Raw genomic sequence first — 25,227 nt, 5'->3', positions numbered from 1 at the left:
ATTTAATTAGTAGATCTCATTAAAAGAATTGAAGAATTATCTAGTTTCAAGCTCCTACCTGATGCATATTTGATTCCCTTTGGAGTTTTCTGCTTCTACTGAAGACATATGTAAAAATAATGTTCAGAGCACTGGCTCTTGAACTGAGTGTACCGACCCCAAATGGGGTTCCCTTAGCTCAACGTGGAGTTATGAAAAATTTGGATTCTAAAAAAACCCCAATTCAGCTGTAGTTCACAAAAATGAAAATAGACCATTTAGCAAGCCTTTGCAAATGCTGATTTATTGCACTATGTAGCACAATTTTAAGATTGATCAGTTTCTGGTTTGAAAGTGTCATTTCCTGTTTAATTGTGCGGTATTTACTTTGAAAGTAATTATACTCCAGAAACTTCATTTTTGTGGCTGCCACAAACTATGCTGAATTGGTTGAAACTCTGTGAGATTTTCCATTGAAAAACTATAGCAAAATGTGCTGCAGGATGGCCCACAAAAACAAAGTTTTTGCAGTTTAATAATTTTTTCCATGTTTTTATAATAGAACAAATTAGGAAATGGCATTTATAACCCAGGAACAAAACTATGTTACATAGTGTTATCAGTATATGTTTATTTTTATACCCGTTTTATATACTCATATACCTGGAGTTCTTGGGTGAAAAGGGGTCATGAGTGGGGGGAAAAAAAAAACTAAGCCTGGCTTACAGACCTGAGAGAGAAAGTGAAGGACTATGAATTAAACATAAAATGAAACCAGCAACATCATAGCATAGTTGTGTTTTTTTAATCGTGTCAGGAGCAACTTGAGAAACTGCAAGTCGCTTCTGGTATGAGAGAATTGGCCGTCTGCAAGGACATTGCCCAGGGGACGCCTGGATGATTTGATGTTTTTATCATCCTTATGGGAGGCTTCACTCATGTCCCCGCATGAGGAGCTGGAGCTGATAGAGGGAGCTCATCTGCCTCTCCCTGGATTCAAACCTGCGACCTGTCGGTCTTCAGTCCTGCCGACACAGGGGTTTAACCCACTGCACCACATAGTAGAAATACATTTTAATATGTGTATTTTATAGAAAGTTTTAGATGATTATGTGATTTAGCGGTTGTAACCTGCCTTGAGCCATGAGAGGCAAGTAAACAATATAATAATAATAATAATAATAATAATAATAATGTTGTTGTTGTTGCTACATTTGATAAACAACCCCCTCTTAAGTTGCCTGATTAGTAAATCTTAAGAGTTGTAAAAATGCTTTTAAAGCTTAAGTGGTTTGTTGATTGTTAACAAGAAGCTACATGACAAGCAATGAGTTAAAGATTGCTTACTTTAGCCATAAGAACAGTCCCCAAAGGAAGTCCAACAGAAAATGAAAGTTTGATCTGTTGACAGTAGAAAGCCTGAGGAAGATGTTAACTGGAAATAATTTGCACTGCAGTGCCAGCGTGTGTATAAGTGACATTACTGCAAAGGAAAACTTCAGTGATTTTAAAAACAGCTGGAAACTGCCAAAGTGTCATACAACTTCTGGAAGATATTGATAAGGTTAAATTTAAGATGAGACCCGAGTTTTATTTGTTGGGAATGATGGGCGGTCATCTAGAATTTTTTTTTGAAAGAATGTAACATGGTATCTGATATCTGCTTCAAGGTGGAAGGAACCTGTTATCTCATGCAATAAGATTGGCGGACGAAGATCTGTGAAATGGCAGAAATGAATCATGACTATATTTATTAAGAAAAATCTTTGACTAACTTTAAGAAAGATTGCCTTTTCACAACAACAAATGGGCATATGTTACTGTTTCGAGGGAGTATATTAATAATGAACACCATCATATAAGATAATGGGAAGTTTGCCATTTTTTCTTCCTCTTTTATTATTGTTAGCTTGTTCAAATGTTACTTGTCCTCAGTGCATGCGATATGTATTTAAACACACATGAACACTAAGATTATGATATGGGGGGGGGGGGGGTTGCCAATATTCCGTTCAATTTATTTATATTGTCAGCAAAATCTACAATACTCACAACCACAACAATCACGATGGGTCCTGCAAAGCTCCAAATGAGGGTGTCATGAACAGACAGCCAGCAGAAATCTGGATTCCCATAGCCTTGTGGATCAAGGCCCACGGCAAGACCTGCATCACAACACAAAAAAGAAAGGTTATCTTGTGTGCATAACAAGCAAGATCAATATTCAGAGGCTGCACAAAGTACATGGAACCACTACTGTGCAAGAAGTATAGACTCTCTCTTTTAAAACAGTCCCCATCCAGAAAATAGCAACGTGGTATCATAGGAAAGGTCATTAAAATATATGTAATGCAAATAATCTATATAAATAAAAATGTAATGTTCGTTTGTGGGATTAATATAACTCAAAAAACACTGGACAATTGTCCTAATTCCAACAGACCTCACTACCTCTGAGGATGCTTGCCATAGATGCAGGCGAAACGTCAGGAAAAATGCCTCTAGAACATGGCCCTATAGCCCGAAAACACCCACAAGAACCTACTGGACGAATTGACATGATATTTGGACACAATACATCTATCAGGCCAACAAGTGACCATCACTCATAAAAACACTGAAAAAGATAGTAGAAGGACTTTTTAAAATCCCCCAAAAAGATGCTACAGCACATGCACAAAATGACTCCCCTGGCAATCAAAACACACAATACCATATCCACACTCTCTTTCGGACTTCAGCTCCCAGCATCCCTTAGACCAGGCCCTTTAGGAGAGGAGGATGGTCCAAATGCACTGCTTCCAAGCTGCAAGCTTTCTTCTCCTTAAACTTCTTTGAGAGCATCCCAATCCCTGCATATTTCCAATTTCCTATTCCTGGACTGCAACTCCTCCAGATAGATAAATTAGATAGATTAGATAGAGATAGGTAGGTAGGTTGACTGATTGATCAGGACTGCTAGGTGTTGCAGTCCAAGAACTGGTAGAGAAAGAAGAAAAGGGAAAAAGAGGAAGGGAAAGAAAAGAGGGGGGGGGGGTGGAAGGGAAGAAGAAGAGAAGGAAGGAGAAAAAGAAAGAAAGGAAGGAAGGAAGGAAGGAGAGAAAGAAAGGAGGAGAGAAAGAGGGAAGGAAGGCTGGCCACAGCAATGTGTGGCGGGTACAGCTAGTAATAATAATAAATTATAATATACTTTATTTAGATTCTGCTTTATTACTCCAAAAAGACTCAGAATGGATTACAGTACACATATAAGACAAATATTCAATGCCTTTTACACAACAAACAACGACATACAATACACAGATAATTGAGAAATAAATATTTTTTTCAAGACTGTATACTCAATTTGTGACATCTGTGCCAATGTATGACCAAACATCTGATTCCAATATGAGCTGGAAAAAAATGAACTTTTACATTTTCTTGAATTATTAACATTTTGGTAAATTAAAATGAGGTTGATTGAGGCCCTTGAGTATGGAATTTGCCTATTTTGAAAATCAATAGGCAGTATTTGCCACCAAGGATTTTCAACTCAGCCTTTCTGACCTCTGTGCTGTACTATACTGGGATCTTGGTCATTGGTTTGAAAATCTTTAACCTGCCAACAACACAAAATCCCTTCAAGTCTCCTTGATTCTTCAAAAGTCTTTCTCACTTCCTCTCATTTTCTCAACAAGTTTCAACAGGCCAACTTTCATTTGTATTCTCTGTTCTTTCCATCAGTCTTTTGCTTCTCAGGACACAGTTTTCTCTGCCAAATTTTAAGTCAGGATTGCCTGACTTTGTTCAGGATTGCCAAATCAGGCACATTTGACATCTCAGGTTCAAAACCTGAGACCTAGGGAGAGCTCTTGCTGATGCCATAGTGGGCAAGCCACTGGTGATGTTGTCAAGAATGATCTGTTTATCACAATTTGCAGGTGTTCTAAGCAGATCGGTCAAATCTAACCAAATACACTTTCAACAAATTAATATATATTTTGCTTGGTGAAATTTTTCTAAGCTCTACAGTAGTCAGACGCGGTGGGGACGCGGGACAGGGCCTTTTCTGTGGTAGCTCCCCGCCTTTGAACACCCTCCCCAAAGACATCAGACAAGCCCCTACGTTGACAGTCTTTAGGAAGAACTTGAAGACCTGGCTGTTCCGATATGCCTTTCCAGAATAGGAAAACTCCAGCAATATGTCCCAGAAGCACTTTATCAGAGTTTTAAGATTGCTTGCACACTGCACTTATCCTAAATTCCGACATACCACCTGTCATACCCAGTACTTTTTAATATGCACCCATCACATTTGGCCCAGCTCTAGTTTTATTGTGTTATGGTGTATTGTTTTGTTGTTGTTTTGTTATTGCTTTAATGTTTGATTTGCTTTAAGTTGTGTATTTGTTATGCTGTTGTTTTATTGAGGCCTTGGCCTTTGTAAGCCGCATTGAGTCCTTCGGGAGATGCTAGCAGGGTACAAATAAAGATAATAATAATAATAATAATAATAATAATAATAATAATAAACCTTTTCCAGTTCTGTTTTAATTGTCTTTGCAAGTACTGCTTTTAAAAATGCATAGAAGTTGTGATTGAAACCCAAAGTTTCTCATACTGTGCTTTGAACAGAAAAGCCCAAACCTTTACCTGGTCTTTTATAAGTACTTTTAAAACAATACAATACAAAATGCAAAACTCACACTCTGCTTTTTTATGGATTGCTTCCATTAACCCTAGAAGTCTTGATAATCAGCACATTTTTAATAATAGCCACATTTGGGAAGTGGAAGGAAGATAATGATGATGGCAATGACAATGACTGGTGTCCTTCCATTGCTGGATGAAGTATTTATTTTATTCCCATAGGCTTTTGAGTACTGAAGCTTTTTAAAAGTGCGCTGTACTGTTTCAATAATTCAATTTTTAACCACTTCTGAACATTTTAAGTATATGCCTTTTATGTTGCTAATTGGTCAATTACATATAAATGTTGATCTTCTGTATGTTTTTTGGTATTGTGTGCCTTCAAGTCACTTCCAATTTCTGATGAGATTGTGTGATTTCCCCAAGGTCACTCAGTGGTTGAGCAGGAAATCAAACCCTGGTCTCCAAAGTCATATTCCAATGCTCCACTATATTGTGCTGGCTTGTTTTAATTAACATGTTTTAATTTGTGAGTCAATTTGAGCCCTGGTTTTGGGAGAAAATAGGATATAAATAGAATTATTATTTTTCATTGTCATCATTATCATTTGCTATGAATGTGGTGATCACAGATGATACAAATGTTTGCTGTAAATAAGTAAATAAAGAGACATATAATCCCACTGAAAATGCCTATGCCAGCTACAGTTGGCCAATGTTTCTGCATATACATTATTTTTATTATACACCCTGACCCACAGATGGCTCTTCCATAATGTTACAGAAAAATAAATAGTTGAATCAAGATTCCTATAAAATTGCTCAAAATCATTGAATCAGAAGTTCTGGCACAGGAGTCCCTAGCCAGATTATGTACTTTGAAACTATTCAATACTTCTTACATGCATTATAATTACAAGATCCATAGTGGTGTATCTGGGTGGCATGGGGTACTTCTCGGAAACCCTTGAATCCAACAGCTCTTTAAAGGAAATTGGGGAAAGACCTGGTTTTACTTGGCCTTTTTTTAACAGAACATTATTATTCAGCATGACTCCAAGTACACATAATGAAATGGCTGACAAAAAATCCTTTTAGGGACTTTTCTCAAGGAAGCAAGCCCTGTGGGAAATGTAGCTTTTCAGTATAAAAACAACTCAGGTGTACTGACAAACATTTCCCAATCTGATGCCTTTCAGATGTGTTGTACAATCCCTATAATCTATGATACAATCAGTATTGCCACTGTAGAAACTATAAATCGTGCTAGCATGAATTTTCTTCCTATGAGTCACAACTAATCAATATTTCCTCCTCATATTTGAGGTCCATTTCCCCCGCAAAACCTCCCATGTCACTGCAAGCTTCAAACGTGGATACAGCAAATTAAAATATGTAGTTGCAAATTATAACTCCAGGCTTTTTTTGTTCTTTTGTTTGTGCAGAGTATATACCCTTATCACACTGCAAAATCAAGGGTAATGTTTGCCATCATTATTTAACTTGTATGAGAGCTACTTAAAGAGAACAATGTCTTGACTTCCAAGCAAGCAAAATGCCTCTGAACTTTACAAGTCCTGACTTTCTGAGAAATTATCCATGACTCATTATGAGCTGTCAGCACACCTTACTTTCTATTGTCTTCTGAGCCAGAATAGTGCTTACTATTTGAAGCAAATGTTGTCATTTTCATTATTCATTATTGTGCAAACACATATATGGAGTAAAACTGGCCAAGTTATCATTCAATATACATTAGGAAGCAATTAAATCCCTGATATTTGGGGGGGGGGCTATACAGAATGCACTGAAGGTAAAAAGTTGATGGGTTAATATTATCTTGAACTTTGAACTTGGGCTTTCAATGAAACTTTACCTCATTCAAAGCCTTTTCATTGACATAGCTTTTGCCACTCCTCACTATGCAAAGTTTATCTGGAATTTCCAAGAAAAAGTCCAATTATTTGTTTCCTTCCCTATTAAGAGGAAGAAATAATAATTCTGTGTTTAATAGATGGAGAAAGATGGCAGAGTAAGGATGAAACTGATAAATTACGTGTCCCAACTAAAAGAATATCCACACTACACAACTATATTCAATTTAAAATTGAATTAATTATGACAACTATGATTTTTTAAAATCAGAGGGACTGATCTGATTCAATTTATCTGAATGTGTTGCATCACAGCCAATTATAGTATTCTCTTCCCGGAAACAATATGAACACAGGCTTCAACAATGTCTCATTTCACAGATTCCCTATCTTTACGAGTATCATATCTCATTCCCTTCCACTGCTTCTTAAACTCAGCGCAATTGCTGGGGTCCTAAAAACTTTGGCAACAATAAAAGTTTTCTGAACATCACATACTGGCTGTTTTAAACATTCACACACTGTTTACAGTGGACTCTACAGAAAATGCTTCAGCTGTATGTCTTAAAAATAAAAATGACCCTGTTTAGTAAGCCTTACAAATGCTGATTTGTTATCAGTAAATGTTTGATATTTATATTTATTTTATATATCTATATACCCAGGGTCATGAAAAAAATCCTTGGCCAAAAGAGGTCCCAAGTGGAAAAGTTTAAGAAGAGTTGTTCCCTTCTACCCTAGGAGAGAAATCCTATGAAAGAAGACCCTTTTCTTGCTTATGAAAAAGACACATTACTGAAATTTCTAAGAAAAGTCCAAAAGCTCAAGAAAATGTGTTGCTTGACTTCAGCACCAGCCAAATAACCACTATTAACCAGGATCTGAGTCACATGAATTTCTCTGCTCATCTTACTTGTCCCCAACTCCTCCCCCGTAAACAAATACAAAATTCCTAACTAGAACATTAGAAATCTTCCATTATCTAATAATGCCTGGGAAGAGAAGTTGGTAAATGAAGGTTTTGTAGAAGAAGGTAGGACAAGGCCAAAAAGCACAAGTCAAGTATTGGAGGGAGGGAAGAAGAGAGGGCATACCTACCAGAGATTTAATCTGCACCACAAATTCCCTTGCCAATTTGACTTGGCTCCCTTCAACTATGCCTTATGGCAGTCTTACATGCTCGGAACATTAGAGTCAGGCTTAACCCCATCATTCAAGTTAAGCTTTCCACGTCAAGCCAAATTAGACCACACCAAGCCAAAAACCAATGTTCCCAACAACACTACTGGGATCTTCCGAAAGCTACCTTGATAGCAGAAATCATTCATAGCTGGGGTGAGAAACCACAAGCTGCCTAAACCATGCTAGACCTTTCCAAAGTAACGTTCCTCATTTATTCAGAACTAAACATTCATTTTATTTAATTTTTAACTCTACTTTCTCCCAGCATGGAGAAATAATACTAAAAACATGCTCACCTCAAAAGTTAAAACATAAACTGGAGTTCTATTTAAAAAGGACAAATTAAAAATGCAAGCAGTTTTAAAAACATATAAAATTAAATAGAAATGCAATTAAAAGCTCCATCTGTCATGACATATTAAATACCAAATGCCTCTTTAAATGAAAAGGTCTTTCTTGCCAGAGGAAAGACATCAGGAATACATTATAAATATAGTATCTCGATTCATGTCTTGCTTTTGGGCTTTCCACTGACAACTAACTAGCTCCGTGGAAACTGAACTCTGGACTCAACACATTTGATCCAGCATAGCTCTCCTTAGATGTAGGTAGCGTTGTAGTACTTGTCACCAGCAACTTTGCAGCTTTTATTTCTTTTGAGGTCAACTCAGAACATCACAGGTAATTTACAGATATCTATTATTGTTCTCATAGGTGCTGCAGATGATATATTCTGAGTATCACCAGTATCTCTACACACTATCTGACTATCACCAACCTTTGAGTGGACATATTCTGTTCCGGGAACTTTTTAAACAAATTTTGGAGCTCTCAATGTTATATGGAGTCCTAAATCAACTTTATTTATTTATTATCATATGACAATTAGGTTGTACAATATATGTGGACACTGGAATAACAGAACTCCACATTTCTCCCCTAACTGCTAATTTTTGGTTTATAGCCAATATCAACATGATAATAATAATAATAATAATAATAATAACAATAATAATAATAATCTTTATTTATACCCCGCCACCATCTCCCCCAACGGGGACTCGGAGCGGCTTACATGGAGCCAAGCCTGAACAACAAATTACAATACAAAAATACAAATTGCAGCAAAATAAACAACATAACAATAAAGTATAAAACATCAAAGCATATAAACAATATACACAAAACAGAGAAACCAAACATAATGACAGAGAGCGGGCCGCATGTACATAAAATCATTTAAAAACCCAGGGTGAGATAAAAGGGCAGAACTGTTTGTAAGGGAGAACTCATAGAGAGACAGAGAAACAAACAAACCTTCGTACGGGGGGGGGGGGGGGGGAGAGAGATCTCCTGGGACAGGAACGTTGAGGGAGCAGTAGCATAAAATGATGTAACTACTCTCCAAAAGTGCAACAGCAGAGCCAGGTCTTGAGACTCTTTTTAAAGGTTTCTAAAGAAGGGGCTTTCCTAATCTCTCCAGGCAATGAGTTCCAGAGTTGGGGGGCCACAGAGGAAAAGGCTCTCTCCCTTGTACCCACAAGGTGAGCCTGATAAACTGGCAAGGGCGAAAGGAGGGCCTCCCCCGAGGATCGAAGAGTTCGGGCTGGTTCATGGAGAGAGAAGGTAGGCGGGTCCCAAACCATTTAGAGCTTCATGGGCAAGTACCTGTACCTTGAATTGGGACCAGAAGATGAACGGTAGCCAATGGAGCTCCTTAAACAGGTGGGTTGACCGCGCCCTGTAAGATGCCCCTGTGTGTGCTTAGACCATGATGTGCTTAGACCTTTCATAAGGCTTCTTTCGTTTGTAGTATGTTTATGTGCTTCAAAAAGTCAAAATCACTTTTAAAAACTAGACTAAATTGATCTACGAGTATCTATTGATCTAGACAAAGATAGATCAAGATATCTACAACTATTTTTAAACTCTCTGAAATCACACATTTTATGTGTGCCTAGCATAACTATTTCTGCATCTCATAGTAAAACCTCTTCCGGCATCTATGCTCAGGGAATATATATATATTTAAAAAAACTGTAAAAGCAACAAAGTAATTATAATAAAATGAATGATGTTACCCCTCAGGCATGTGTGCAATTCTCGTTTCAACTTGAATTTAGTTATGTTTCATTCTTTTTATCCACACAAATGTTGCACTAATCAGGGGAAAGGCACATAATACAATTTCTAACTGCTTTCCATTTGTTTTCCAGTGTGTGGTGAATGAATGCTAATATTAAAATATATCACTGATTAACATTACCCAGAAGATATAGCTGTTTCTAGAACTAGAACTGGTAAACAAGCTTGAATGTCATTTTGGGAGAAAGGCAGGATAAAAAAGCAATCACTTTATCAATTGATCAATTGATAGAAGGCATTTCTAGATCACACAGAGTTAACGGTCCATCTCTTTCTGCCGGAAAATGAATGTCCACCTGGTATCTCAGAATGTGAACAATTACCCCTCTCCCTGATCTACAATTACAACTCCCTGATCTATAATTACAACTATTGGAAGGGAAGTCATTATAATTGAAGTAGTACTGGTAAAAACAGTTGATGGAAATAGCACAGAAATCTTTAGCTAATCTTCCACTGCTAGGTCTTCATCCTTACCTGTTATAATGGCAGGAATCCCCCAGCCCATGACATAGTAGAATCTCATGTGTCCAAAATTTATGTTCCTCACTTCAGTCAGCATGCGGTAGATATGAAGCTGTTCAACAAACATCCAAGCGAATGTGCTCATGTAGAAGTAGTGCAAAAGAATGGCTATCACAGTGCACACAAACTAGAAAAAGGAAGAGCCCAATTAGATTAGTTTTACTCCACTGAGGGGCAAAAATATTACAGCAGAAGACCTAGGCTTTTGTTAAGATGCAAGCAAATATTAATAAAGGCCACAATCATTAATTTCACAAATCCCATTATTTTAGTCATGCCTAAAGTTTTGCCTTTTTTACCTTTTGAACAACAATGAACTATGTTATGATTCCCGAGCTGAATGCAACTCTAAAGGATATTTTCTTTATAAAGTCACAATACTGACAACTGCTTTTTTCCCCTTGGAAGGAGGAAAATAAAGAATTCTTGGCTATCCATCATTCATGGATGGCTGAAACCTCTTTTTGCCCTATGCCTGCTGCTTTCCAGAGTGGTGCAAAAGCTAAATGGAATGTCAAGCAACTCCATTTCATCTGTGCCCCCACATTCTTTGACTTTTCATGCTCATCAGCATGTGACTCCTTGGACAATTCCTTTTTCACAAGGAAGGATTAACAACTGCTTGAAACACACACAAACACAGCAAGCATCACTTCATAATCACCCCCCCCCCCACTCCAATTTTAAGGAGTGGTCCTTTTGTGTGAAATATGCAGCTTGCTGAAGAAAAAAGATTTTGGCAAATAGTTTACAGTATAGAACCAATATGTACATGTTTGTTAACTGACAAAACCGGGGATAATTTTCAGACAGCAAAGTAGACTGTAAATATAATACACCACCTACAAACCTCCACAACTAATCTGCAAACTCTAAGTTGACACTGATTTTCTTAATTTAACAATAAATGTTTGAATTGCTACATTTTTCTCTCAAGTACAAATCCATAAAAAAGAGACAGATTAAAAACCTTCCACTGACTTCCTAGATTACCAATCCCCCACATATATTCCAAAGGGATATACAGTCCAATAATATATAATATGAAATCCTGTATTAGAAGAATTAGTTATAGAAACACAGCTCCCCATGTTATACCTAAAAGTCTACCCTTTAAGAGGCTTAGCCCCCCCCCCCCCCTGACAATTTCCAAGTTGCCAGAGGATGAGGTGCATGAGCCAGAACATGTCCACCTTCTTCTTGTAGCAGGATTTACTACTACAAGCACTGGCATGGTTTTGTTGCAGCACCATAGCTCACCTCCCGACTCTCTGGCAACCTGAAAATGAAGTAGATTTTGGGAAAGATTTTTAGTTGTTATGTAGGCAACAACACATAAAAGTGTTGTGGTCCTGTGCAAGAAAGAGGGATATTAAACAAACAACAAGGTAGACTTATGACATTGTAATTAGTGACCCCCATCACTAATAATAATAATAATAATAATAATAGTGAGCCCCCAGTGGTACAGTGGGTTAAACCACTGAGCTACTGAGCTTGTTGACCAAAAGGTTGCAGGTTTGAATGCGGGGAGCAGCATGAGCTCCCACTGTCAGCCCCAGCTTCTGCCAACCTAGCAGTTTGAAAACATGCAAACGTGAGTAGATCAATAGGTACCACTTCAGCAGGAAAGTAACGGTATTCTATGCAGTCATGCCGGCCACATAACCTTGGAGGTGTCTATGGACAACGCCGGCTCTTCGGCTTAGAAATGGAGATGAGCACCAACCCCCAGAGTCGGACACAACTGGACGTAATGTCAGGGGCAACCTTTACCCTTTACCTTTAATTAGTGACCAGTATACCATCCATAAAACAGTCATGCATTGCTATTCTAAGAAGCAATCCCCAAGCCCAGCATCTACTATTGACATAATGAGGCCAGTGTGTGAAACTTGGAGCCACACCAAAGCTGATGGAAGGACCTTGCTCAGTCTGTTTTCTATTTTACAGATTTGAGGGACTAGTGATCAGAAAACCACCAGTCTAGGTAACTACAGCAGCCATCAACCTCAGCACCTCTGTCAGATTCTGTATTGATCCTGCCTCCAACATAGCAGCATCACATCAGGAGCTGGGTGCGTGTAGAGTGCACCAATGAATTGACTCGGGGCTTTTCCCTTCAACAGCAGACCCTTCAAAGGTAATAAATTGTGGTTCTACCACCTTGATTTCTTCAAAGTGCAAAACCAGCACAGCTTTTGGTTTCTCTTTTAGGTGTCCAGGAATGAGAGCCCAGCCAATGATGGTCAGTTCCAGTGTCTATTCTCTACCATTGTGCCCACCTCCACAACCTGCCAAGTTCCACTATTGACAACAGTGAGGACTTTACAGGGGATGTAGAGTGCTTTAAGTTAATCAATCTACCATGACAACAAGACCAAATGTGGAATGGTTGATGTGCAAGCTCAAAAGCTGTTGTGGTGGTGGTTAGGTCAAAATCAGGGGAGAAAATAAGCAATAGTTACTGAGATTAACTTACTGGGTTTTCTGTCTGGTTGATTCCTATCAGGAAGACTAACTCTGAGAAGAAAAGGGCAGCCACTAGGTTTTTGTGGATGCTGTGCAGGTTGGAACGCAATGTTCGGATCAAGACAAGAAGTATAAAAGTAAGCAGCAAAGCTGCCAGTGAGATGGACACAGTTGTGTAAGTTATAATCTTCAGAGGAAGTGCTTCACCATTCTGTGAAATACAAGTGCAATTAATATTTTTTAGTTAAATTGCCTTCTGATTTTTTTTAAAAAAAATGCAAAATTAATTTCTTACACAATGAGTTATGAGAGAAAAAAGCTTAGTCATCTGACAAAAACAACATGGAAAAAATCCACATATATCCATGCATTGTGAAGAACTGAGAATCGTAGTGACTCACTCTCCAAAGTATGATAAAAATGCCTCAGAAATAAGCCCTTGAAAGATGTCAAGTACTGTCAGCTCATTTAAAGGATTTAAATCATCATAGCAATATAAAATGAAAGCCTCAATTAAATGGATTTCAAGGCACTTAACTTACTTTTACTTTTTACATATTTATAACTTTGTGAAAGGTATCCATACTAATAGGAAACTATCTTATTGCAAGACAAAAATCCTCGTGATTAGTAAATTCATATTATGCATTAGTGAGTGAGGCTTTCTGAGGCAGTTGTAATACACCTTTTACAAGTATAATCCCATTTACTGAAAATGATGCTACTCTGAAATACAATCCACACACTTTAATAACGGTCCCCCTCACCCCATCTATGATTTAATTAGTTTAGTCAGAATTTTGTGAAGAATCTTCTGCCTAACTCTGAAGCGGTATTAAAGACAGAATTTACAATGGGATTTTGGTATCTGCTGGAATTTGGTTTCAGGACCCTCTGCGGATCCTGACATTCATAGATGCTCTAGGTCCATTCTCTACAATGAAATAATAATAATAATAATAATAATAATAATAATAATAATATATTTATATTCCGCTCTATCTCCCCAAAGGGACTCAGGGCGGATTTTATATAAAATCAAACTTCACAACTGAAATAGGGACTGGTGCCAGAAAACACTCATCTTGATAAAGTGTTAATAAAAACCACAGATGGAAAGAAAATACCAAACCTACTTCCTTATTTGCTTTAATCTAACCATCTTTATTTTGCCACTATGGAAGGCAAACATTCATTCAAGAGACTACTTACTTCACGTTTCGAAATATCCATTAGAACAGCAAAACTGGTCAGATGGTTGCATTGACAAATGACATGGCTCTGGCTTCTGGAAAACATTTCACATCCTTTTGAGGACCAACCACCTGTTTCTCCAATTCTACACAACGGGAGCAAAAGGGGGAGGGAAGGAAACCAAAATTCAATGACACTGGTTGTTTTCTAGCTGATATACTGAAATTTCAATACCTCAAGAAAGGCAATGACGTACTGTAGTGATAAGAATAATGAAGTCCTTCAGACTTTGCTGGATTGCATGCTACTAGCACTTGGCATCTAAAAGTATTTGAAAGGCCACATGATTGCCACTTCTGATGTACTTGAACAAGTTGCTCATTCAGGCAATAGCAAGTATTAATCAATGTTCAAAATGGAAAGAGGCTGTTGCTTCTTTAAATACTACTTCAACATGGTAAATGACCATATTGTGATCAGTAAATCAATGTTTTTCAAACTTTTGTCTTCGATGTTTTGTGGACTTCAGCTCACAGAATTCATGACTATTGGGCCATCTGGTAGGGGTTTCTGGGAGTTGGAGTCCAATATAACTGGAGGACCAAAGTTTGGAAATCCCCGAGGTGGGTTAAGTAACCTGAATAATCTATAAAATACAAATTTTATGAGATGTAGCTACATCTCATAAAATTTGTATTTTATAGATTATTCTTTAATCTTGAACTACCCAATCTTCTCCTGGTTAGAAAGCTGTAGTATTGTTATTGGTTTTTATTACTATTTGGCATGTATTCTTATATCTTTCTTCTGATTGTAACATATTTTAATGATGTCTTTTCCATTTCTTAAATGTGTCATTTTGATATACTGCATATTTCTGTATCAATAGACATATTTTTTTGCATAAAGAATAAAAATATAAACCAGATAAAATTCATCAGCACGCCAGTCCTTCCAGTTGTTAAATAGAATTACATACCTCTTGTATTACTTAATTTCACAACCAATGTAAAACTTCTTAACTATATCTTCATCTGGAGAACTATGTTCTCTTATCAGTGTGGGAGTAGTTGCTTCTGAGTTGCTACCACACTGGTAAGTGAACAAATATCAGAAACTGAAGGTTGTAAAATGACTCCAGAGCATGTGGCCCTCAACTTGGTAAATGAGCAGCCAAGAGAGAGTTGTTTCTCTGCTAGCAAACTGACAGATAAAGTACAAAGAGGGATCACAATTAGGACAATCTCTCATCTCCAATCTCAATCTCAAAGTGGCCTTCTTTAGGATATCAACTAATCACTTGAGGTCTAAAGTCCTCCATGTTGCCATCAGCAATGAACATAAACCCTGAAATCGTTTTGAATGTGATTTTTCTTTTCTTGGCAGGGGGTTGGATCGGATGGCCCATGAGGTCTCATCCAACTCTATGATTTTGAGACATGTGCACCCCCTGCCTGGTTACCAAACCCAGTGAAAAAACATATGCGCAGAAATATTAAGGTTTTTGCTAAATGACATAGTTGCATCTAATGAAGCCTTGCTAAAATAATCACATGCAGGATTTAGCTTATGTGAATTCAAGCAAGTCTCATAGCACTCGCCTATTATATGCAAGTCTTATTCTTCTCCTAAGAAATGTTTAGATGAACAAATTACTCCCCCCCCCCCTTTACCGGCATCTGGAAGATGGAATGAAAAGAGGTCAAAGGTGTCACCAAAACCACTTCGTTTCCACCCACAGGTACAGCCTTTCATTTTCCATGACAACAACCCATAAAAATAATTAATGAGAGGAACAGCTAAACAGTGAACTGCCTTTGTGAAAATGTGTTGCTTTTTAAAATGATAACTTCACCTGTACGTGCCAGTGCTCTGATACTCACAGAATCCTTCTTTTACGAAAACTATAGCCATGTTTTCTACTGCTTGTAGCCAAGTTTTGTAACCTTGAGCAAATATGTAGTTAGCAACTGGCAATCAGAAAGGACCTCTCTCTTTCAGCACCAAGACTTGTCTGAAAATCTATGCTTCCTTTTGCTAGATCATCTGAATGTAAGTCAACAGGATATTCACATGCAATCAAATCTCTTCAACATTTAGTAGACTATGAAACATACGTAGTTGAGTGGTTCCAGAATACACAAACTGGTTTTGTTCTCTCCTCAGTTTCCATCATGACATGCTCCAGTGTGATGGGGCTCTCCAGAAGATTTGGTAAAGACTCTCCATCTCTATAAACTATTGTGCTGATTACAGGGGTGTTAATGATGGGCCGATTGGGTAACCTAGCATAACAAAACAAAATGGCAAATGTCATGTAATAGTGTGACTGATTTCAAATGAACATCTTTCATTGAGTTATATCAAGGATCTGTCATGTCTTAGGTTGTGAAAAAAAAAACCCGGCTTCTACTTTGCAGAACATTCCTCTACCACATTTGGCAGAATCTCTCCCTCCACACTGTACAATCCACAACATTCTTTAGCCCCTGAATAGTGTATTCAAGTGTATATGGTGATCATAGCAGTCTTAACTCCGTATCCTGCTCTGAAGTTGATTTGAATTGAGTCAAGGAAGTGTGTATCATCCAAGACTGCCTGTAGTTGTAGGGCAACTATCTTCTTAATCAACTTGCTCAAAGAAGGATTGGAGACTGGTCCCAGAAAATAATAAACAAATGCTACTCAAAGCAAACTGAAGATCACTTTATGTAAATTTTACCTTAAACTCCTTCGGTCAGGGTCATAGCTCTCAGGCAGAAATTGTCCTAGTGTTCGGTATATGATCACAATGGCAGCAGCATGCTGGTTAGACTCTTCTGGATGTCGACGCTTTCTTTTGGCAAGTACGTTTCTGAAAATCTCATCTCCCTTCTTGGAAGGCAATATATAGTTTGCAGGTTTCATCGTAGGAACTACTGAAGATGAAACCAATGAATACTATTATCAAGTGTATGAATTATCATTTAAAGACATGCACTATAAAATTCTGGTAATTTTAAAAGGACGCATTTTTCTTTGCCATGTAAACATTGGTCAATATTCTTAGTTCAATATATTATCCAAATCTGACAGAAACTACACCTGTGTTCTGATTGCTAGCAGAATAGCTATCCTTTTCCTCATGCACCTGTTGCTCCATAAAGTACGTGGAGTGGGGTGGAGTTATAATAATGGCAATACCATCATAATCGTGACTACGTAGCAATAATGCGTATGGAACAACTATGGAAGACTAAATCTAGGTAATTATTCCATATTCATGATCACTATTTAATTTTTTTTCGTTCCTGAATGGGCAGTGAATTTCGATTTTTAAGTTTGTGGATGCAAGAATATAATTTTCTCCCAAATATTCATCTTGCACATATATAATAACTTTATAGCATTGCTATTATATATTTGCAAGGTAGTTACAGTCTTTAGATTTTAAACAGTATAGTATATTGTTAGCACTGTTCACTACTTTGAGTCTCTTTTGAGAAAAAGCATGGTAGTCATCATGATGATGATGATGATGATGAAACGGGCACTTGGGCAAGCAGCAAAGTGCATGTCATTATGACACATGGATCACATGGTCTTTATGTGGTCTTTGTCTCTGTATCAACTTACACAAAGACGTGTTACACCTCCACAACACTATCCATTAGTAGAAAATAGTCAGAATGGTGAAGTTTTGGATGCAGCGATCAATTTATATAAACTGCAGCCACCAACTTACAAAGGAAGTAAAGAAATGTACATAAATACAGTATTGGCTTTTCTTGCCCTTAATGTCTCCAGCAACTAAGTATCGCACCTATAACTACATGCACAGTATTATATAGTATTCAGTTTATGAACCATTCAAGACTATGAAAGCAAATTTTGAGTAAGACATACCCTGAGAACTGCATTTTACAGCCCTGTGCCTTACAACTTATTTCTGACTTATAGTCAAAAATTATTTGAAGGCTAATCTATTATGATGAATTCTTGGCAATATTTGTTTAGAGGGGTTGCTTTAACCATCCTCTGAGGCTGAAAGAGTGTGATATGTTCAAGGTTCACTCAGTGAGTTTCTATAGCTGAGTGCAGGTTTGAACTGTGGTCTCCTGGCTGTATAGACATAGACAGATAATTATGCATCACATACTCTATATAGATAATTATGCATCACAGCTTTACTTCTTCTAAGTCTTCCCTAAGCACCCTTGGACAGCATAAATTATCTCCTTCGCAGTTAATTTGATCATTAATTAGAAGTTTCGTAAACCTGGGGTAGCACTGTACCTTTTCTGTTGGAAACTTTGAACAAAGTATCAGGAAACAAAACGGATGACTCCAAATCTCTAGGATAATCTTCTTTAATCACATCAAAACGTGGGACTTTAGCTCCCGTAAAATTAGACTTTTCAAAGATGTCACCAGCAATAACTAACAAGAATAAAAATAGTATTTGTCATAATATATACGTGTATGTCACAGATTTATAAGTACCACATAAAGTTCAAACCCAAAGTTGACCTGTAGATAAGCAGACCCAGGTGTTTGTTTGGTCGATTTTTTAAAAAATGACTTATACAATGAGTATATAAAACACTTGGGGGCAAGCCCAACTGACTAAACATGCTCAGATTTGTATTCTAAATCACGGACTCTTCACGGAGTCAAAATTCTGCTGTCTCCCAACTACATCCTAGCTCACTGTATGTAACTTGCATTCATAAATAGAAACCTGAGTATCAAAACAAGATCTGTTTTCCTTGGCAGTATCTTTGGCAACTCTCCTTTATTCTTCCACAAGATTCCGCCAAATCCTTCAGCAGCAATTGCAATATTTGTTGCCACTGAACATTTACAAGGCAAATTTTTGCCTACTAAAGACCGAGAAAGGCAAGTCCACTTTTACAATTGTACTGTTTGCTTTTTTCAGCACCCCAGCCTGACTTTCTTGAGTCAAAGCCTACAGTTGCTAAAATGGGAAGCTGTAGTAGGTGAACAGAAAAGCATAAGAGCTCTAGGACTCAAGCCAGCTTCTTAGTTTGAGTGGGTGCTGATTTTCAAGTGTACGTCATGAATAGGAGATACTGTCTATCTCTGAGCACTTGGCATTGCTCTTTGATGTCTTCAAAAAGACATATGTTTATTCCAGCATTGAAGTGTAAAACAATAGTGTCACAGATCACTTTCACCTGCATTCCTGTTCCTGGAATTACCTGGACACTGATTTACTGAGCTAGGAAACCAGCAACAGGGCAGCAAACAAGGGAAACAGGATGGAATGTAGGTCTGTATCCATAATGAAGCCTTCTCCTGTTTCATAAGGCATATCATAGACTACTGCAATCCATGGTGCTTATGGCAACCATGCTGTAGTCTGTTCAACCAACATTTGTTTGCCCACTAGATCCAAATAATTCATAGAAAATCCATTTAGATGAGACAAGAAAGGCATAGCATTTCCAGTTTCATGTCAATTCATGCCAGATTTGTGAACCCATGCACTAACAGATGTTGTTGAACTTAGCAGTGGCAAGGCATGATGGGAGAAGCACTATAGATTTCCCATTTCTGATTCAAACCTCACTGACTGTTTAGTCAAAGATCAATGTCTGATATTTTGATACTAGACTTGTCATTCTGACATTAGACTGTCAAGCACCCTAGCAAAGAAATTTTAGTCAATCCTATGTTTTCCTCTATTGAATCCAATCTGCAGATAACTAAGTGAAATAGTTCTGAAGGAAGAAGCACACCTCATTTTCAGATGATGCACGTGCATATACTTATTTATTTACGATATTTCTATCCCGCCTTTCTCAAGCCCGAAGGCTACTCAAGGTGGTTAACAAATTGGCAGCCATTCGATGCCATAACAATCCACAATATACAATTAAAACATTTAAAAACAACATTATAAAATCAAGACAAAAACCATTACAATGTTTTTATTGATATTGTTTTATTTGGCTTTATATTTAAATTAACTGTTTTAATCGTATTTTATGTCTTTGATGTTGACTGTAAACCGCCCTGAGTCGCCTGCGGGCTGAGAGGGGCAGTATATAAATATAGTAAATAAATAAATAAATAAATAAATAAATAAAATCATATAATAACCAATGTCTTCCTGTTAATCTCATTTTCCAGTAGCATCGTCTAAGCCGTTCCATGTTTCAACTTACATAATTCCATGTTTGTCTACTGCACTGCATTTCCAAAGCCTTGTTCAAGAGCCAGGTGTTTGTTTACTTTATGTATGCCACAACCACCTTAGCAAAGGCAGTCCCTCATTCATGAAAATAAACAGGGGTGGGCGTTTTTTTAAAAGGCAGTACCTGTCACCTCGTTTTTTAAATACTTGTATGTAACATAATAAAAACAATAATCTATAGTGTACAATTAATTGTGCACTGTTTAAGATTATCAAAAACTTTCAAAATTGATTAGTCTATTCAAATATTTGCTCAAACAATGCAGATTTTAAGAAGTCACATCTGACAGAAAAATGATAGTAAAAACAACAACTTACTCATGTTTGCAGCAACAATAATGAAAGGTTTCATGTAGGTCTTTTGCATGTTCCTTGCCACAGTGCTGAAATAGTCCTCATAATGTTTCAGCAGATGCGCTGTGCCCCCCTCTGTCCTTTGAATGTGCTCCCAATGCTCTTTGGTGCTAGGCTCCAGCAGAGCACTACCGGCTCTTATGATATTCTACAAAGAAGATAAAAATATGTTATGCATGAAGTATCAAGAACAGTGTGTTGCAAAGAAGTAAACATGCACAGTGAATACCTTAAAGCCTAGCCTATTGTATTTTTTGTTTTTACGAAATTGGAGGGAAGGGAACAACCTACATCAAACTAAGACTTTGTTGCAGACATTTCATCTCACCCAAATTTAGAATTCTATTCTACTGAACCCAGTAGAGTAGAATTCTAAATCTGGATGAGGAGGTAAAGCACCAGAGGAGGCTGGTTATTTGAAACAGAAATAATATCCCAAGTATGACTACTGAGCAGAAAGCAGTGGCTGGGTCAGCATGTTTAATGGAGTGAAGGGTGTACAAGGGCCAATATTACTACAGTGATACATTGAGTTAAGAGTTGAATTTGTTCCATGACAAAAGTCTTAACTCAGGTTGCTCTTCTCTCAAAGCAAATTTTCCATTTAAATGCTATCAATCTGTTACGTATTTTTAAATAAGAAAATGTACTTTACATTTACAACAAATAAATTATAAATGCATATTCATGTGGAATAAACAAAAGATCAAGCTTAAAATAGTAGAAGCACAAAGTTGTGGCAAGGAAGCACAAAGTGAACAGGCAGAAGCATCATTTTCGTCATATTGTACTCATTCTAGCCTCCCCCCTTCTTTTGCTCTCTCTCCCTCTCTCTCTTCATGAAGCCAAACATACCAGGAATAAAAACCACACAAAATCAACTAATCCAAAGTTCCCCAAAGCCGACAAGCCGAGGCGTGGAGGGACGGAGGCTGTTCCCTTGAAGCCCTAAAGCCCTGTACTCTCACGCTAGTGCCCCCTCCTGCACTTGCTCTTAACTCAAAATGCTGCTAATATGTAAAAGGGAACCCTGGGCTGAGCTACAGCTCTTAACTCAAAACGCTCTTAAATTGTGATGCTCTTAAGTCGAGGTTTCAATGTACTACTATCATTACCATCAATATCATTATTGTAATAATAATCCACACTGCATATGAGGATCTTCATATGGTTTATAGTAAAATCAATTTGAGCAGTTTAAAACAATTTTAAATCACTCGTGTCAGTTTGAATGGCAGTTTCCATTTTGTTTTCATTAATTACACAATTTGAGTAAGTTTGAATTGTGTAAAAGGGACTTTTTCTGGCCTCAAGAAGAAGACTATAATATTTGCAACTGTTTCTGAATCATTTTTGTCTCTGTTCTTTTTAAAAAATTGTAATTTCAGAGTACATTGGTTTGAGGAACTTGGTGGGCAGAAAAGTAATTTATAAATACTTCTGGGTAACAGTAATAAAGGAGCCCCCGGTGGCGCAATGGGTTAAAACTGGAAGGACTGCTGATCGAAAGGTCAGTGGATCAAATCGGGGGAGCGGGGTGACCTCCCATCTATCAGCTCCAGCTTCTCATATGGAGACATGAGAGAAGCCTTCCATAGGATGGTAAAACATTTGGTTGTCCCCTGGGCAATGTCCTTGCAGATAGCTAATTCTCTCACACCATAAGCGACTTGCAGTTTCTCAAGTCGTTCCTGACACTAAAAAAAACAGTAATGAAAACAACAACTTCATTTTAACAATATTTCCTGAAACCTTTCTACATGGTAATTCAAGATGCAAGAATGCATGCATTCCGCATACCCTGTCTCTACATTACACACACATTAGTGCTACTTTTTGCTTCATCTGTCCATTAAACTGAAAGAGGCCTTTGCAGAATAACTTTATGATATGCAGTCTCTATGACATGCTTTGTGATGCCCTTCTGAGAGGAATCATTGCAGAGAATGCCCCTGCATTCTTTCTAGAGCAGGTTTTCCATATGTAGGTAGCCTGTGTCTTCTCTAAATCATTTAAACTTTCTTACCTCGTTGAAGTCCACATCCCTTGTTGCAGCGAGATCAAACCCTTGCTGCTGGCTCTCATACTGCAATACTCTGATCATCATCTGGTAGGCTGTTCGCACATCATTCCCATAGAAGGTGCCTGTGCGGTTTGTAGCGCTATGGAGAACTTTGGCAATCTGCACAGATTTGTCACCATCCATGTTGGTCTCATTGCGCAGAAGCTTCTCGTTCTGAAGCAGAGCAAAAAACAACAACAAAGGTTCAAAGCTCTATCTCATCTTTAATAAAAGGTTAATGCAATATATTTATAACACACATGTATATACTCATACATGTACATGTGGAAGAAGAGGATACATGTAAGGCTATCACCTATTTCCATGTCCTACAATGTACAAGGACAAAAGAAAATTTGAGCCAGGTCTTAGTGGTTTTTGCAGTATTGTCACGTGTGCAATTTTATGTATGACAGAATGCTTCACATAGCCAGGAGATACAATGAAATGATACTCTGCAATCTTTCTGGATATATTAAGGAACTCTAAAACAGTGGGTAACTCTTCAAATATTTCCCTCTTCCAAAGCACTCTGTGCTTACCATGATTTTAAGATCCATGAAGCCAACAGTCGTACAGTTAAAAAGTTCAGGGGGCAGCCAACCCTTTTCACTGTTGCAGTGCCGGACGGCATTTCCTTAAAAACAACATAAATTAGTGAGAGCTATATAGGTTGACCATTGCATATTTAATTTTATCAGAAAATGTTATATCTTTCTGGTGTATTAAAGAAAATAATTCCTTATGCATATAAATCTATATAAATAAAAATGTAATGTTTGTTTGTGGGATTAACATAACTCAAAAACCACTGGACGAATTGACATGAAATTTGGACACAACACACATAATAGTCCAACAAGTGTCCATCACTCATAAACACACACAACCCCAGCGGAACAGACTTAAAATCCCAAAAAGTACATCATATATACATACACACATACACTCACATACATATGAACATGCACACATTCATACACACACTTATATATATATGCACAAGCACACACAAATACACACATACATACACATACATATATACATATACACATGCACACACATATACGTATCCGCATACATACATATATACACACAAATATGCATATAGACAAGCACACACATATACACAATATGCATGTACACATATAAACACACAAATACACAAATATATACACACACATATATATGCAAACACACATATATACACAAATATATACACACACATATATACAGATATATACACAAACATACACACATATGTACACACACAAAACACATATACACAGACTGGGCCACAGCAACACGTGGCAGGGGACGGATAGTGTAATATATAAGAGGAATATTTTGAAACATTACTGATATTCCAAGTCAGAATTTTTGATCAGTTGAAGAAAGATCTGCCTGCAAATATTATGCCAATTACTTTACATGACATGTTATCTTAAATTATGCCTCACTCTGAAAAACATTTAACAATAGTACAGAATAAGAGGAAGATAATATTCTAGTTACAGTTTCCTCAGGAGTTTTGGGACTCCACTGCAAACATCAAATCCATTCCATATTGCAACCACTTCATAAATACTATATTTTTACATCTTGATCTTTCATTAGCCCTATTCAATGCTGGCTGGTTTCTTCATTATCAATTTGCATTTGACCCAATAAATAAAGTGGTGGCTGATTTCTTCCACAACTATGAGCCCAGTAATTTTATTTCAGGTTTCTGCTGAAGTTTAAAGGCTCTATCCAAGGTAGAGAACCTTTCCTGAAAACAGAATGAAGCATTCTTGATAGCTCTTTTAAACACAAGATTAAAGCCTTGAGCAATGCCCCATCTACACTGTCACATAATGCAGTTTTATAATGCAGTTTAATTCCACTGAACTGAGTTATATGAGTCTACACTGCCATATAATGGAGTTCAATGCAGTTAAACTGCATTATGAAACTGCATCATATGGCAGCATAGATGGGCCTGAATTTACTGTCCCAATGGCATGATAGCCATCAGCTCTAGTCAGGCACACAGAAGTTCAGACTTTAAAGAGAACTTTCATTTGCAGGAAGCACTCCCCCTTTAAAACTCCCCCTTTGTAAGCATGGGTGTGTGTTAAATTCCCTTTGTACACTTGGACAGGATTAATCTCAATGTGTATTTCAATATGGTCTTTAATAACTGAAACTGTATTAAATTGTTTATATCTGAGTTTTCTTTGCCACATTTTGATGATATATTTTCTCCTGCATATACACCAAACTTTTTGAGCTACAACAACTCTGAGCATTTTAACTATTCCACTTACCAACTGATCCTTTGGGACAAGGCACAGCAGCAGGCTGTCCAAATTTTGTCTGTGGCCACCAAATGCCAGCCTCAAATGCTTTGGGACATCCATTATAAACCACTGTGTGAAATTGATGAGAAAGAACACAATATAACAGAACTGAATTGATAGCAGAAATATGTTTTGTTTGATTAGATATGGAGTTGGGATCATCCTTCACTATTGTCTGTGTTGGCTAGTATCCAGCAGTGTCCGCAGAGGCAACATGTTCTCTGTCTCAGCTTTGAACAAAATTTATTATTTATTATTATTTACAAT

General features: G+C 37.4%; 1 protein-coding gene across 4 annotated transcripts in view; it reads right to left on the bottom strand.

The window, feature by feature from the left end:
• CELSR1 (cadherin EGF LAG seven-pass G-type receptor 1) overlaps positions 1–25,227 on the bottom strand; it is a 192,884-nt gene that overhangs the window by 19,726 nt on the left and 147,931 nt on the right. For 3 of the 4 annotated variants that reach the window (XM_060778417.2, XM_060778420.2, XM_060778421.2), the window contains exons 16-26: positions 24,928–25,029; positions 23,161–23,255; positions 22,583–22,792; positions 20,521–20,704; positions 18,279–18,422; positions 16,726–16,921; positions 16,121–16,288; positions 14,022–14,148; positions 12,820–13,020; positions 10,290–10,464; positions 2,032–2,144 (exon numbers count right to left, since the gene is read on the bottom strand). In XM_060778417.2, coding sequence (XP_060634400.2) covers positions 2,032–2,144; positions 10,290–10,464; positions 12,820–13,020; positions 14,022–14,148; positions 16,121–16,288; positions 16,726–16,921; positions 18,279–18,422; positions 20,521–20,704; positions 22,583–22,792; positions 23,161–23,255; positions 24,928–25,029 — 1,715 coding nt within the window. The remainder of the gene's footprint in view (positions 1–2,031; positions 2,145–10,289; positions 10,465–12,819; positions 13,021–14,021; positions 14,149–16,120; positions 16,289–16,725; positions 16,922–18,278; positions 18,423–20,520; positions 20,705–22,582; positions 22,793–23,160; positions 23,256–24,927; positions 25,030–25,227) is intronic. The other variant, XM_060778418.2, reaches the window with a different exon arrangement.

The sequence above is a fragment of the Anolis sagrei genome, chromosome 5, assembly GCF_037176765.1.
Source record: "Anolis sagrei isolate rAnoSag1 chromosome 5, rAnoSag1.mat, whole genome shotgun sequence".
NCBI lineage: Eukaryota > Metazoa > Chordata > Lepidosauria > Squamata > Dactyloidae > Anolis > Anolis sagrei.
This window is presented reverse-complemented; position numbering and strand designations above follow the sequence as displayed.